Source organism: Schistocerca serialis, chromosome 9 (assembly GCF_023864345.2).
Source record: "Schistocerca serialis cubense isolate TAMUIC-IGC-003099 chromosome 9, iqSchSeri2.2, whole genome shotgun sequence".
In the NCBI taxonomy this organism is placed as follows: domain Eukaryota; kingdom Metazoa; phylum Arthropoda; class Insecta; order Orthoptera; family Acrididae; genus Schistocerca; species Schistocerca serialis.
Genome location: NC_064646.1, coordinates 329,118,887 through 329,132,756, shown reverse-complemented (window position 1 = coordinate 329,132,756; position 13,870 = coordinate 329,118,887). Strand labels below are relative to the sequence as shown.

The following is a 13,870-nucleotide window of genomic DNA, read 5'->3' as shown; positions in this document are numbered from 1 at the left end:
TATTACTCTCTAACAAGGAGAGGTCCCAGGGGGGGTGGGGGGTGGAATTGGCATTTTGCAACCATCTGTACAGTGGTGTAGGTTAGGGTCCCTTGTATCACACACTGCAACCATTCACTCAGGTGGTCCCTTGGCTGCTAGTAATTCATGAATAAGAATTTCACGTGATACTGTAGACTAGCGGTTCAAATTTTTTTAGTGACTGAAGCCTTTTGAAATACTAAATATTTTATGAAGTCCTAAAATAACCAAAACCTGGTTTTATTTGCACCCTTTAATTATAATCATTTAGCGAAAATCATATAAAAATATTTGCATTGTACACCACTGACTTCTACAACAATATACAAAAACAAAACACAATAATACATTACACAAAATAACACTGTATTCATTCCACCGTAAATTGATAAAAGTGTTTCCATTTAAAGGGAGGTATGAAGTAATTGTTTTATTTGATGAACTGTTTAATGTCAGGCTTAACAGAAGAGAGTTGAAGGCATATGTTAGGTTCAGCATCCAGTCTACTTTAGTAATATGTAGCAGCATATGCCAACAATCTTATTTCACCCAAGTATATTGTTGGGAATGGGAAAAGGACAGTAACAGCCCGTTGGCAAGTTGTGAATGTACTCACATCAAAAAAAGTTTTGCGTCACTCCGGTTCCCAGAACTCCTGAAGATAGATGTTGACTGTGAATATACACAGTCCCTTTGACTATTCAGAGATGTCACTTAACCTGCCCAAAGATGTAAACAACCATGCATGAGTAGTGCCTATTAGACGGATGGGGCCCGATAGCCAATCAGTTCCAGTCATTCCACCAGGAAGGAAGTACACAGCTCATGTTGTCTGCCCAGATGGTCAGTACCGCAGTTCAGTCACATCCACATTGTTGCTTTGTGCCAGGAAGGGCTCTCAACAAGGGAAGTATCCAGGCGTCTCTGAGAACCAAAGCGATGTTGTTTGGACATGGGTGAGATAGAGAGAATCAAGAACTGTCGATGACATGTCTCACTCAGGCTACCCAAGGGCTACTACTGCTATGGATGACCGCTACCCATGGATTACAGCTCGGAGGAACCCTGACAGCAATGTCACCATGTTGAATAATGCTTTTCGTGCAGCCACAGGTCACTGTGTTACAACTCAAACTGTGCACAATAGACTGCACGATGCGTAACTTCGCTCCTGACATCCATAGCGAGGTCCATCTTTGCAACCACAACACCATGCAGTGCAGTACAGATGGGCCCAACAACATGTCGAATGGACCGATCAGGACTGGCATCACATTCTCTTCACCGATGAGTGTCGCATATGCCTCCAACCATACAATCGTTGGAGACGTGTTTGGAGGCAACCCAGTCAGGCTGAACGTCTTAGACACATTGTCCAGGGAGTGCAGAAAGGTGGAGGTTTCCTGCTGTTTTGGGTTGGCATTATGTGGGGCCAACGTATGCCATTGGTGGTCATGGAAGGTGCCATAACAGCTATATGATACATGAATGCCACCCTCCGACCGATAGTGCAACCATATCTGCAGCATACTGACGAGGCATTCATCTTCATGGATGACAATTCGCACCCCATTGTGTACATCTTGTGAATGACTTCCTTCAGAATAACGACCTCACTCGACTAGAGTGGTCAGCATGTTCTCTAGACCTGAATGCTATTGAACATGCCTGGGATAGATTGAAAAGGGCTGTTTATCGACGACGTGACCCACCAACCACTCTGAGGGATTTATGCTGAATCGCTGTTGAGGAATGGGACAATCTGGACCAACAGTGCCTTGATGAACTTATGGATAGTGTGCCATGACGATTACAGGCATGCATCAATGCAAGAGGACGTGGTACTGGGTATTAGAGGTATTGATGTGTACAGCAGTCTGGAACACCACCTCTGAAGATCTCACTGTATGGTGGTACAACATGCAATATGTGGTTTTCATGAGCAATAAAAAGGGTGGAAATTATGTTTATGTTGATCTCTATTCCAAATTTCTGTACATGTTCCGGAACTCTTGGAACTGAAGTGAAGCAAAACTTTTTTTTGAAGTGTGTATTCATCATGAACCTTGTTCCAAAAATCATCAACAATGATTCTGTGCTTGAATCTGATATCATTTTTCAAAACAATTCATGGATTTCGTCGGACATATTTTCTGGCTTCTGTAAATTCAGTACAAAAGGATTGTGTGTGCTGTCTTTCTTCACTGATAACTTCACGCCAGCAGTCTACCTACACAAAGATGCTGCATGTGAATGCTGCATCACTGGTAGCACCCATCTGGATGAGCCTTTTGCCATGCTCCTCAGGGTGCCAGCACTGCACAGTGGTTATGAAATATGGCACCAAGGGATGAGCAAGGAGATTTCTACTTTTGCTTTCGGTCGATGGAACTGTCAAGTCTTCAATCTGCCGAGCTTACGCCAGACTAGAATATACTGAGTATTGAGCTGTGCGGAGTACCAAGTGTGTGGAACATGAGGCTGCTCCTCCCCTCAGCAATACTTTGCTTGGCCACATCCTGCTGGACCACAGCAGTGCTTACACATTGGCTTTGATAGCCCATTTTGGAGTACCGAAAGGCTATTGGTGGTGGAAGCTTACAGCAAGTTCCCCTTCATTGCCCCCATGACATACGTGAATACTGTGGCCGATCTGACTTCAGTATTTTGTCATATACATATGATGTTCCCGACACGTATCTAGTCTCACCTTTATTTGTATTGAAGGATTGTCACAAGTCATTGTGTCTGGCAATGGGCGACAGCTCACATCCTCACGGCGTCCTTTCAGTAGTGGTGTGGAACATTTTGTTAGAATCTTCAGGGCTCAGATGAACACATTACAGGCCATCCACTTGTGGGAACAGGCCTTCGAAGTGTTTTTACCATCATACTGCTCCTTGTCTAGGGATGGCAAGTTGCCAGTGGAACATTTCACGGTCGTCGGCATAGCACATTACTTCACAGTATGCATCCACCTCAGAGGATCTATGCCCTACCATGCATGCCTATGTTTCAGCTTAGCAACTGTTTCTGTTTGCAGTTTATTGCAAGCGTTGTAGATTATTGCAAGCGTTGTAGATTGGAAAATGGTGCTTTTGCAATCCACTTACACTATAGAAAGTTTGATGGGACTGCACCAGCGCACCAAAACCAACTTTGCCCTGTTGCTTCTTGTGATATACTGCTGCCTCCTTTCGGGTTCACAGACCCAGTTTGTCACCAGAGCCTGCAGCGGCTGTCATCACTGGTGCAACTGTCTTCTCCTGCAGGACAGTCATCTCCTCGATTGGGGATGTCGATGGATGTTAACTTGGAACAACTTACAGTGTTGCTGCCATGCTGACAGTCTGTGCTGCAGCCTATGTTGCATCCTATGAAGGAGTTGCATTAGTGTGTGTGGTTGGGGTGGAATAGGGGGAGAGGGGGAGGGCCAGAGGACAGCTGTGTCATTGATCATCAGTAACTTCACACCAGCCATCTACCATTGCAAAGATGCTGATGTCAACACCAATGCAGGCAAGGCAATGTGCCACCATCGTGCAGCGGAATGACATGGCTGCATGGGACAAGCAAGGAGAGTTCCATTTCTGCTTCCAGTTGATGGACTTGTTGGGTCCTCACTCTGCTGAGCTTATGCCAGACTAGGGTATATTGAGTGTTGAGTTGTGTTCTGCTTGTGTGAGTTAGTAGTAACCGCACTGAGAATATTCAGAGTTTGAGAATTACAGATTTGCTTTCTCTCACTGCCCAGTGTTTTCGGCTTCTTCTTTGTGCTCTATGACAACCACGAATTTTACACATAATCCTACACGCGATAACTTCAGCCCTAGCAGGTAGGAGAACTATAAAAGATAGTGTTCTATCATTAATAAATAAAAAGTTATGTTTATTCACTATGTGTGTGTTAATCAATTGACTGTTCTCCATGTCCAACTGTGTGTACAAAAGGAGAATACAACATTGTGAATCCATGAATTCATTTTCAGTTTTGTGATCCACTCATCAGAAAAATAAATCTCAAAAGATGCACGCATATCATGAAGACATTGGACGAATTCTTCAAATATTTTATTTGGTAATTCTACTTTACTACAAATGAAAAAATTCAGTGTTAAAATGCTTTCTAGTTCTCTCTTGTCATCACATGCCATCCAAAAATATAATTTTTTATGGCAGTTTTTTGTTGCAAGCACAGAAAACTGTTGTCTGTTTTCCTTGTAAACATAGATTTAATAAATTAAGTTTTCCAGACATCTCAGCCTACAAAGATAGTCTGAACAACTAAATTGCATCACTCAAACAGTCTTAACGTGAATGAAATATTGGTCATAATAGCTTGTAATTTAGCCCTTAGTTCATATAATCTCATTAAGGTTTTACCACAAAACAACCATCTAACCTTGGTGTATAGCAGTAGTGTTCTATGTCTGCTTCTATGATCTTCATGTAACCATGAAAACAATCAACATTGAAGAGGGGATTTAAAGTAATTAATTATTTTCACTGCTTCATCGTAAGTGATCATCTATGCAGGATACAATGGCTGGAACTTGAGTTTGGTGTTTTACTTTTTATTAGTTCTACCACTCTTGCTATTTCGACATCATTGCCATGCCCCCATCTGTACAAATATCAACACAATCATGACAATTGAGTGAGAGAAGTTAATCACAGAAAAAAGAAAGATACAGTAGTGTTAGTTGGCAGCGATGCCATGTGATTGTCTATATGGATATCATACAGTTACCAGGATCGCCAGTCCAGCGACATCAGTCAACTCTTCTATGTGCGAGACATATTTGTTGGGTTGGAGTACTTGTTTGATATAGCCTGTTAGGTCATTAATTTGACTTCATGATTTGAAGATATTTTCATGGAGCATCATTGTGTTATGTCTACCACACATGGTTTTATTAAATTCTCAGTGATAGTGTGTGCTTGGACTGCTTCTGCAATGTGATAGCTGACCAAATATGATGTCTTCATGGCTTTTCCATTGAGCGTTTGATTTGCACACTTCACTTCATAGGTATCTGACTTCTTAGTAATTGTTCTTTGTTACATATAAAAAAATCTTCAGTCTTGTCTTTTCAATCAGGGTTTATAGTTTCTAAACGGTAGCACTTCGTAGCAGGCACTGTGGAAGTATTCAGAGTTACTACATAAAATACAAAGAGGCGAGCCATTAGGAACAACAAATCCAAGATTGATATAAGATTCATGAATTTTCTTTTCTTCATCCTTAGTGACTTGCTTCATATCTCACTGCTTGAAACCATGGAAATAAATGTCATTACATTATCATCTTGAATCTTATAGTCTTGATCAGAAATCTTGCAGGTTGATGCTGCATTTTCCAGACAATCGCCTTTGAACTTTCGATGCAAGATCTTGCTACAAAATTTTTAAGCCAATGCTCCATTCTATCTTTTAAGTTCAACAGTTTAATTTTACAACAGAACAAACAAACATTGAATTTTATGACTGTGGTCAATAAAAACATGAACCAAATGTACTGGGGTCTGAGAACAGTGCATGGATTCACCGTGCCAAACTAGACTGCACATTGCAATTGAGTTGGAACTGTACTCTGTACTGCGTGGAATGGGTTTATATATTCATACATTTGTTTCACAAGCTGTAACCTCCACTACATTGTGTCACATGTTGATGATAATAATTGAAAAAAAAGGTGGTTATTGGTAACACATGTACTGTAATCAGTATTACAATCTTATGAAATAGTGGTAATAGTTATGATCTTTAAAAAAAAAAATAATTTCATGGCCAAAACAAAGTCAACACCTTTTGCTATATAAAACCCGGACAGTGAAGCGTGAAGAAGCGATGAAATCCTTTGAGGCAGTTCCAGGTATTTGTGGTTGAGAGAGAGATGGAGATGGAGAGAGTGTAGTGGAATGCTTGTGGCGAGTGGGAGAGAGGACGGGAGAAAGGGTTCGCACGGCTCCTGTGTGCGTGTTTAGTTACGAGTAATGGATCACCACATATCTACTCTTACAAACTAAATTCTTTTGTCTGTAGATTTATTATGTTGCTTGTCACCTCATTTTCACCTGTTAAGCACGGAGAGAAAAACCAACTTCATAACAGCAATATTGATATGATATTTATGAGTTGTTTTCTCAGTGCGTGACAAGACTTTATGTGCTTTATTCTGAAGGTCGACATTATTTTAGTGGAGCCTTCACAGAGGCCTTGTGGAGCCTCAGGGCTCTGCAGAACACACTTTGATATTGCTACTCTAGAATCTTACCTTGAGCAGCAGCATAGCATAATGGTTAAGATATGTTCCACAGATGTTAGAGGTTGTGGGTTCGAATCCTTTCAGATGCATCAAAATTTTTATTTTTGAATCTTTATTTTTATTAATTTAATTGGTCTAAATGTCTTTATTTCTAATGCTTTGCCACACTGTCAGATTTTTTATTTGTTATCATCATCATCATCATCATCATCGTTATTAACTTTGATTTAATTTCTCTTGTTTTATTATTTTATATTTTCATTCACATTATTGCATTCATTAATTCTATTCACAATATTGCTTGAATTTAGTTTTATTTATGAAATTATGTTTTAAATGTTTGATTGAGAATTAAAAAAAAGTCTTGTAACAAAAAATAATTTTTTAATGCCACTGCACAGCTAAGATAAAAAAATTCTCTCTTCTTTCGTTTGTAACAGATTGGCATTTTCCAACATTTAAATATTTGATAGACAAATAGAAATAACTAAAATCATGTGCACAGATTCCAAATGAAAAAAAGAATGACAGGAATAAAAAATTAGAGCAAATAAAATTAATTACAATGATTAAAATGACATGGGAAAGGATTAGAAATAAAAATTTACGTTTAAACTAATTAAATGAATAAAAATAATGATCAAAGTTATTTCAATAAACATTTAAAAATACAAATTGTAATGCATCTGACAGGAATCGAACCCACAACTTCTACATGTCAGAATACCAGGTGAGAGAAAAAGGACTTCACAACTTCGGAATGATATAGAAATTTATTGAGATAAGCTAGAGAACTGATAGATGTGTCATTTTGGTTTGATATGACTACCATTTGCGATGCAGAAAATATCTCACTGGTAGTCAATTTCTTCCCACATTTGTTGCAGAAAATTGGGCATAATTTGTGCAACAGCAGCATAGATTCGATTTTTCAGGTAGGCTTAATTGTTTGGTAGGGGAGAAACATACACAAGGTCTTCAATGAAACCCAGGAGAAAGAAATCCAGTGGTGTCAAGTCTGGGGAATAATGTGTCTACACAATTTTTCCTTCACAGCCAGTCCACGAACCTGGGAAGCAATTAGCGAAGAAACCTTGAACTTCCGTGAGGAAATGAGGCGCACCATCTTGCTGGTGGAAAACCATCCCATCTCCGTCACCTTCACTGATCTGTGGCATTCAAATGTTTTCAAGCATATCCATATACACAATACCAGTGACAGTTTTCTCCTTGAAGAAGAAAGGGCTGTAAATTTTCAATTTTCTAAGGGCACAAAACACATTAACTCTAGGGCTGTCACGAATGTGTTCCATGTGGATTTTTGCTGACTCATATCACGCAGTTGTGAGTGTTCACCATGCCACTGATATGAAATGTTGACTCATCGCTAAAGATTGTTGTATTCAGGAATGTCTGGACATCCTCTGTCCAATGCAACATCTCTGCACAGAATTCTCCATGAGCAACCTTATATGACTCATCAATGTTCTGTGCCATTATGACTCAGTACGGTTTCAAGAGTAAACACCTATGCAGTACTCACCAAACAAATCACACTGACTTTTGTGGACTCCAGGCAAATCTCTCCCTAACCTGAATAAGATTTTCACTCCGCAGCAGAGTGTGCACTGATATGAAACTTCCTGGCAGATCAAAACTGTGTGCCAGACTGAGACTTGAACTCGGGACCTTTGCCTTTCGCGGGCAAGTGCTCTACCAACCAAGCTACCCAAGCATGACTCACGCCCCGTCGACACAGCTTTGCCCGCGAAAGGCAAAGGTCCCAAGTTCGAGTCTCGGTCTGGCACACAGTTTTAATCCGCCAGGAAGTTTCTCCCTAACCTGTTCGACATAATCATCAAGTAGCAAGTGAATTATCATGTTGTAGTGAGCAACCAGTCTTAACAAAGTTCTTGTGCCAGAAGTACATTATAGGCCAGCTAGGAGGTTCTTTAGTGTATTCGGTGTGAAATTTACATTGAACAGTTGTTGCAGAGTTCGTTTCATTAAACCAAAACACACAGTGAGCAAATTCCACACTAGTGAAAGTAGCCATTTGAATTGTGCACTATGCTGGTGACAGAATGGGGTACTGATCCACTACTTGAATCAAACATGAGGTTGTTTGCTACCGATTCTGTAAGTTATCGAGAGGAATTTCTCTACCATTCCAACGTAAAGAACTCCTTTTTGACTCTCTCTGTACATCTTAACCACTGTGCTACACTGAATTTTAAGGCTCTAGAGTATGATGTAAAACTTTTTCATTGATTACTTACAAATGAGGGCCAACTTGGGTGTGATGTGATACCTACACCACCTCACAGATCAACGCTTCCCAAGCTGGGAGTAATAACCCCCTGGGGGATAAAAGGAAATTTTATGAGGGGTAAAAAAGAAAAGGGGTTGACTGTGTTTTGGCCATGAATGCAATTTTTTTAAAAAGATCATAACTTTTACCACTATTTCATAAGATTGTAATACTGCTTACAGTACATGTGTTACCAATAACCACCTTTTTTCCAATTACTAGCATCAACATGTGACACAATGTAGTGGAGGTTACAGCTTGTGAAATAAATGCACGAATATTGTCTTCTTCAAATAGTCCACCCACTACACACGTACTTTGTACCATAACCTGTCTCAATAGAATGCGACATGTACATCTCATATGCTTATATATCTTATGGAAATTCTCTCTCTAAGTTGTCGGTAGTTCCTGCAATGTTTCAAAAATTGCTTCATTATTTGCTTCCAACAGAGGAACACACTGACAGCACAACACAACAATAACTTTGTAGTGACTACTTCACTGCTGTACTGTCTACACAGTATTATAATTATTATTATTATTATTATTATTATTATTATTATTATTATTGGCAGTGGTCAGACACAAAGCATCAGCAGCCTGAGGCCTTCCAATTTCGGTCATTTCAGAAGTAAGGCGTCTAGCAATTAAGTAATTTACAAATGATAAGTATAGAGAATGCATTTTACCTTGATTGATTTTAAATGGGTTGCAGCAAGGATCCCTAGGAAGAGGATTGGTGCAGAGGAAGCATGTTTTGCATCAAGTGTCTGTCCTCAATGTGGATAGTTACGTTTCTTTTTGGAGGAGGAGTTGTAGGTACCACTCGCAGTGCACTCAGGATTGCTTCATCATTCTATAAAAGAGTTGTTAGAAATAAGCAGTACCAGATGTGTCGCTGGCTCATTAGTTTGTGTTTCAGTAAAACATCTACAAAAACTAAATATCTTTTATCATTTTAAAAATAAAAGTATGCAACAAAAATTCTTTTTCATTCCAAAGTGTAGTTAGGCGTTAACAATGATGGTGGTGGGGAAAGGGTGGGAGGTTACTAGCTAACATCTCATTACGCAAAGGGGTAATGGTCAGAGAAAGGTTGGGAACCATTGGTATAGATGGTTTTAGAAAGTCAATCCCATCCACACAGACCTACTGATGTATGTTGTATACAGGGGCAAACCAATATTTGATGAATATAAAGCAAAACTGTGAATTAGTAAGGCTATGGCCTGTGTGGGGCAGTTCACCAGTATATTTATTTATGCACCTCTCATGGCTCTGGACATGTCAGATGTTGGTTTAAGTCCATACATTCATCTCAGAATGTTGTGTTGAGTTGTTAGCATGTATGATACTACTGCATAACAAGGAATATCATCCATATAAATATGGTAATGGAATGTTCCGATGGAATAGAAATAAGGGAAGGAGTAAAGGATAAGGAACAAGCATGACTGTATCAGTGTTAATTCAAGCGAGCTTACCGAAAGTATGTAATTATTTGCCAGTCTAAAATTACATTCCAAAATGCTGATTGTACCATTAACTGCATTTAAAATTCTGCTGAACAGTGAAACATGTATTTTGTCTCACCTGTGTCTCCAGAGTTCAGTTTCCCAAGGTAATGAAGTGCAGTGTAGGCTTTTACGGCGTCCCCAATGCAGGCAGCAGCGTCAACAAAGCTTACATCATCTGGCTTCAATACTGGAAACCCAACAAATTATTATAACTTTACCAAAAAATTACTATTTACTTCTATTGAAATAAGACAACTACTTATTGTATTTAATGAGAATGGTTTTTTTTTCCTTAAAAATTTACATTTATTTCCAAATTGTCAATATGAATTACACACAATTTAATAGTATTCCATTATGTGTCATACAAAGGTAAGCCATCCCTTTTACAGGTATATTACAGCTCCCAGCAAGTCAACTGAAACTTGCCACACTATTTGTCTACAAATGATCCTACAGATTTGTTCCTCTTTGTAGTCACATATATTACAACCTTCATGTATTTACATAAAGCGACTAACTCCTATAGTAATTTATGAATTGTTTCAGGAAATGTTTGTTCCTCAAAATCTGCAATTTAACACTTGCATAAATGGCTAGTTGCAAGTCTTATAACTATACCAATATTTTATGAAAGTCTGACTGGATAACTATTATAGGATAACACTTTTTCAGAGACAAAGTCATCACCTGCATATTAATATAGAACAGGGATAGTTATGGCCCTACTACATGTTTCTGAGGCACTCTGAACATTACTTCCAGGTGTGCAGACAGTCTTGTCTTTCACTTCTTTGGAGTAGATGCATGGAAAGTAACCCACTGTTTCGATTGTTACTTACTTTCCTCATGCCAAACAAATCAACTTCTACCAAATCTTTCCTGTTGAATGCCTTCTGACTCATAATTATTTTTTCTAAGACGAAATTTACACATAAACCTGCAGAACCGCATATGCATCCCCAATGGAATCAGTCCTGTCCCTCAACACCTTGTGTTTCTCATCTGTTTCAGATTCACTGATAACATCATAACCTAGGCACATGGCAAGGACAGTATATTTCCATCAGTATCATATTACAAACTTTTGAGCCTGCTTCACACATCCTTTATCAGTTCAATGGCCTACCTTTCTGAATACCGATTTCTATCTCCCTAGAAGTCTCTGGCCATTCCAAACACATCAACCACCAACAGTACCTTAACTTTCCCACCTATCACACATTCCACATCAAAAAGTCCCTCCTCTACAGTCCTTGCACCTGCCGATGCAGCATCTGTAGTTGAAAGGAGTTTTTTAAGCAGACAACTAACCTTTCCAGAAACTTTACAGCTAGATAACCTTACAGAGGCTGTGCAAGAAACAGATTTCCCGCACCATTTCTTCCAATGTGACCCAACAAATCCATTGACACTTCAAACCAGCCACTGATCAGTATTCCTTTGTCATTATATTTCTTCTACATATTGGAAAAAATAAGTGCATCCCTTGACATGGCTTTCATTATCTATTATTTTACCCTGAGACAACAGATGTCTTATCCACAAATGGTCAAACAACTTTTAGCATTGTACTTGATAACAGCAGAAAAGCCAAAATCCAGATAGTAGAGAAGATAAATTTAGTAATTCACAATCATATGGCAGTTTCCTTCTCTCTCTTTTTTCATCAAAAAACAAAGATGATGTGACTTACCAAACGAAAGCACTGGCAGATCGAAAGACACACAAACAAACACAAACATACACACAAAATTCAAGCTTTCGCAACAAACTGTTGCCTCATCAGGAAAGAGGGAAGGAGAGGGAAAGAAGAAAGGATGTGGGTTTTAAGGGAGAGGGTAAGGAGTCATTCCAATCCTGGGAGCGGAAAGACTTACCTTAGGGGGAAAAAAGGACGGGTATACACTCGCGCATACACACACATATCCATCCACACATATACAGACACAAGCAGACATATTTAAAGACAAAGAGTTTGGGCAGAGATGTCAGTCGAGGCGGAAGTGCAGAGGCAAAGATGTTGTTGAATGACATGTGAGGTATGAGTGGTGGCAACTTGAGATTAGCGGAGATTGAGGCCGGGTGGGTAACGGGAAGAGAGGATATATTGAAGAGCAAGTTCCCATCTCCGGAGTTCGGATAGGTTGGTGTTGGTGGGAAGTATCCAGATAACCCGGACGGTGTAACACTGCGCCAAGATGTGCTAGCCGTGCACTAAGGCATGTTTAGCCACAGGGTGATCCTCATTACCAACAAACACTGTCTGCCTGTGTCCATTCATGCGAATGGACAGTTTGTTGCTGGTCATTCCCACATAGAATGCATCACAGTGTAGGCACGTCAGTTGGTAAATCACGTGGGTGCTTTCACACGTGGCTCTGCCTTTGATCGTGTATACCGGGTTACAGGACTGGAGTAGGTGGTGGTGGGAGGGTGCATGGGACAGGTTTTACACCGGGGGCGGTTACAAGGATAGGAGCCAGAGGGTAGGGAAGGTGGTTTGGGGATTTCATAGGGAATCCTCAGAACCTTAGGCCCCCTGCAAAACCTTTCACCTGACTCCATCAACCTCCTGACCCCACCGACACCCCGCACCCCTACCTTCTACCTTCTTCCTAAAATTCACAAACCCAATCATCCCGGCCGCCCCATTGTAGCTGGTTACCAAGCCCCCACAGAACGTATCTCTGCCTAGGTAGATCAACACCTTCAACCCATTACATGCCGTCTCCCATCCTTCATCAAAGACACCAACCAATTTCTCGAACGCCTGGAATCCTTACCCAATCTGTTACCCCCCGGAAACCATCCTTGTAACCATCGATGCCACTTCCTTGTACACAAATATTCCGCACGTCCTTTCACGCCGATCACCTGCCACCCTACCTAAAACCTTTCCTCATTACCTTAGCCAGCTTCATCCTGACCCACAACTTCTTCACTTTTGAAGGCCAGACATACCAACAATTAAAGGGAACAGCCATGGGTACCAGGATGGCCCCCTCGTACGCCAACCTATTCATGGGTCGCCTAGAGGAAGCCTTCTTGGTTACCCAGGCCTGCCAACCCAAAGTTTGGTACAGATTTATTGATGACATCTTCATGATCTGGACTCACAGTGAAGAAGAACTCCAGAATTTCCTCTCCAACCTCAACTCCTTTGGTTCCATCAGATTCACCTGGTCCTACTCCAAATCCCACGCCACTTTCCTTGACGTTGACCTCCATCTGTCCAATGGCCAGCTTCACACGTCCGTCCACATCAAACCCACCAACAAGCAACAGTACCTCCATTATGACAGCTGCCACCCATTCCACATCAAACGGTCCCTTCCCTACAGCCTAGGTCTTCGTGGCAAACGAATCTGCTCCAGTCCGGAATCCCTGAACCATTACACCAACAACCTGACAACAGCTTTCGCATCCCGTAACTACCCTCCCGACCTGGTACAGAAGCAAATAACCAGAGCCACTTCCTCATCCCCTCAAACCCAGAACCTCCCACAGAAGAACCACAAAAGTGCCCCACTTGTGACAGGATACTTTCCGGGACTGGACCAGACTCTGAATGTGGCTCTCCAGCAGGGATACGACTTCCTCAAATCCTGCCCTGAAATGAGATCCATCCTTCATGAAATCCTCCCCACTCCACCAAGAGTGTCTTTCCGTCGTCCACCTAACCTTCGTAACCTGTTAGTTCATCCCTATGAAATCCCCAAACCACCTTCCCTACCCTCTGGCTCCTAT

The 13,870-nt window shown here is 40.7% G+C and overlaps 1 protein-coding gene across 1 annotated transcript in view; it reads right to left on the bottom strand.

Annotated features, from left to right (window-relative positions):
• Positions 1-13,870, bottom strand: part of LOC126419894 (quinone oxidoreductase-like protein 1) — a 129,583-nt gene that overhangs the window by 35,435 nt on the left and 80,278 nt on the right. The window contains exon 3 of the mRNA XM_050087157.1: positions 10,197-10,307. Coding sequence (XP_049943114.1) covers positions 10,197-10,307 — 111 coding nt within the window. The remainder of the gene's footprint in view (positions 1-10,196; positions 10,308-13,870) is intronic.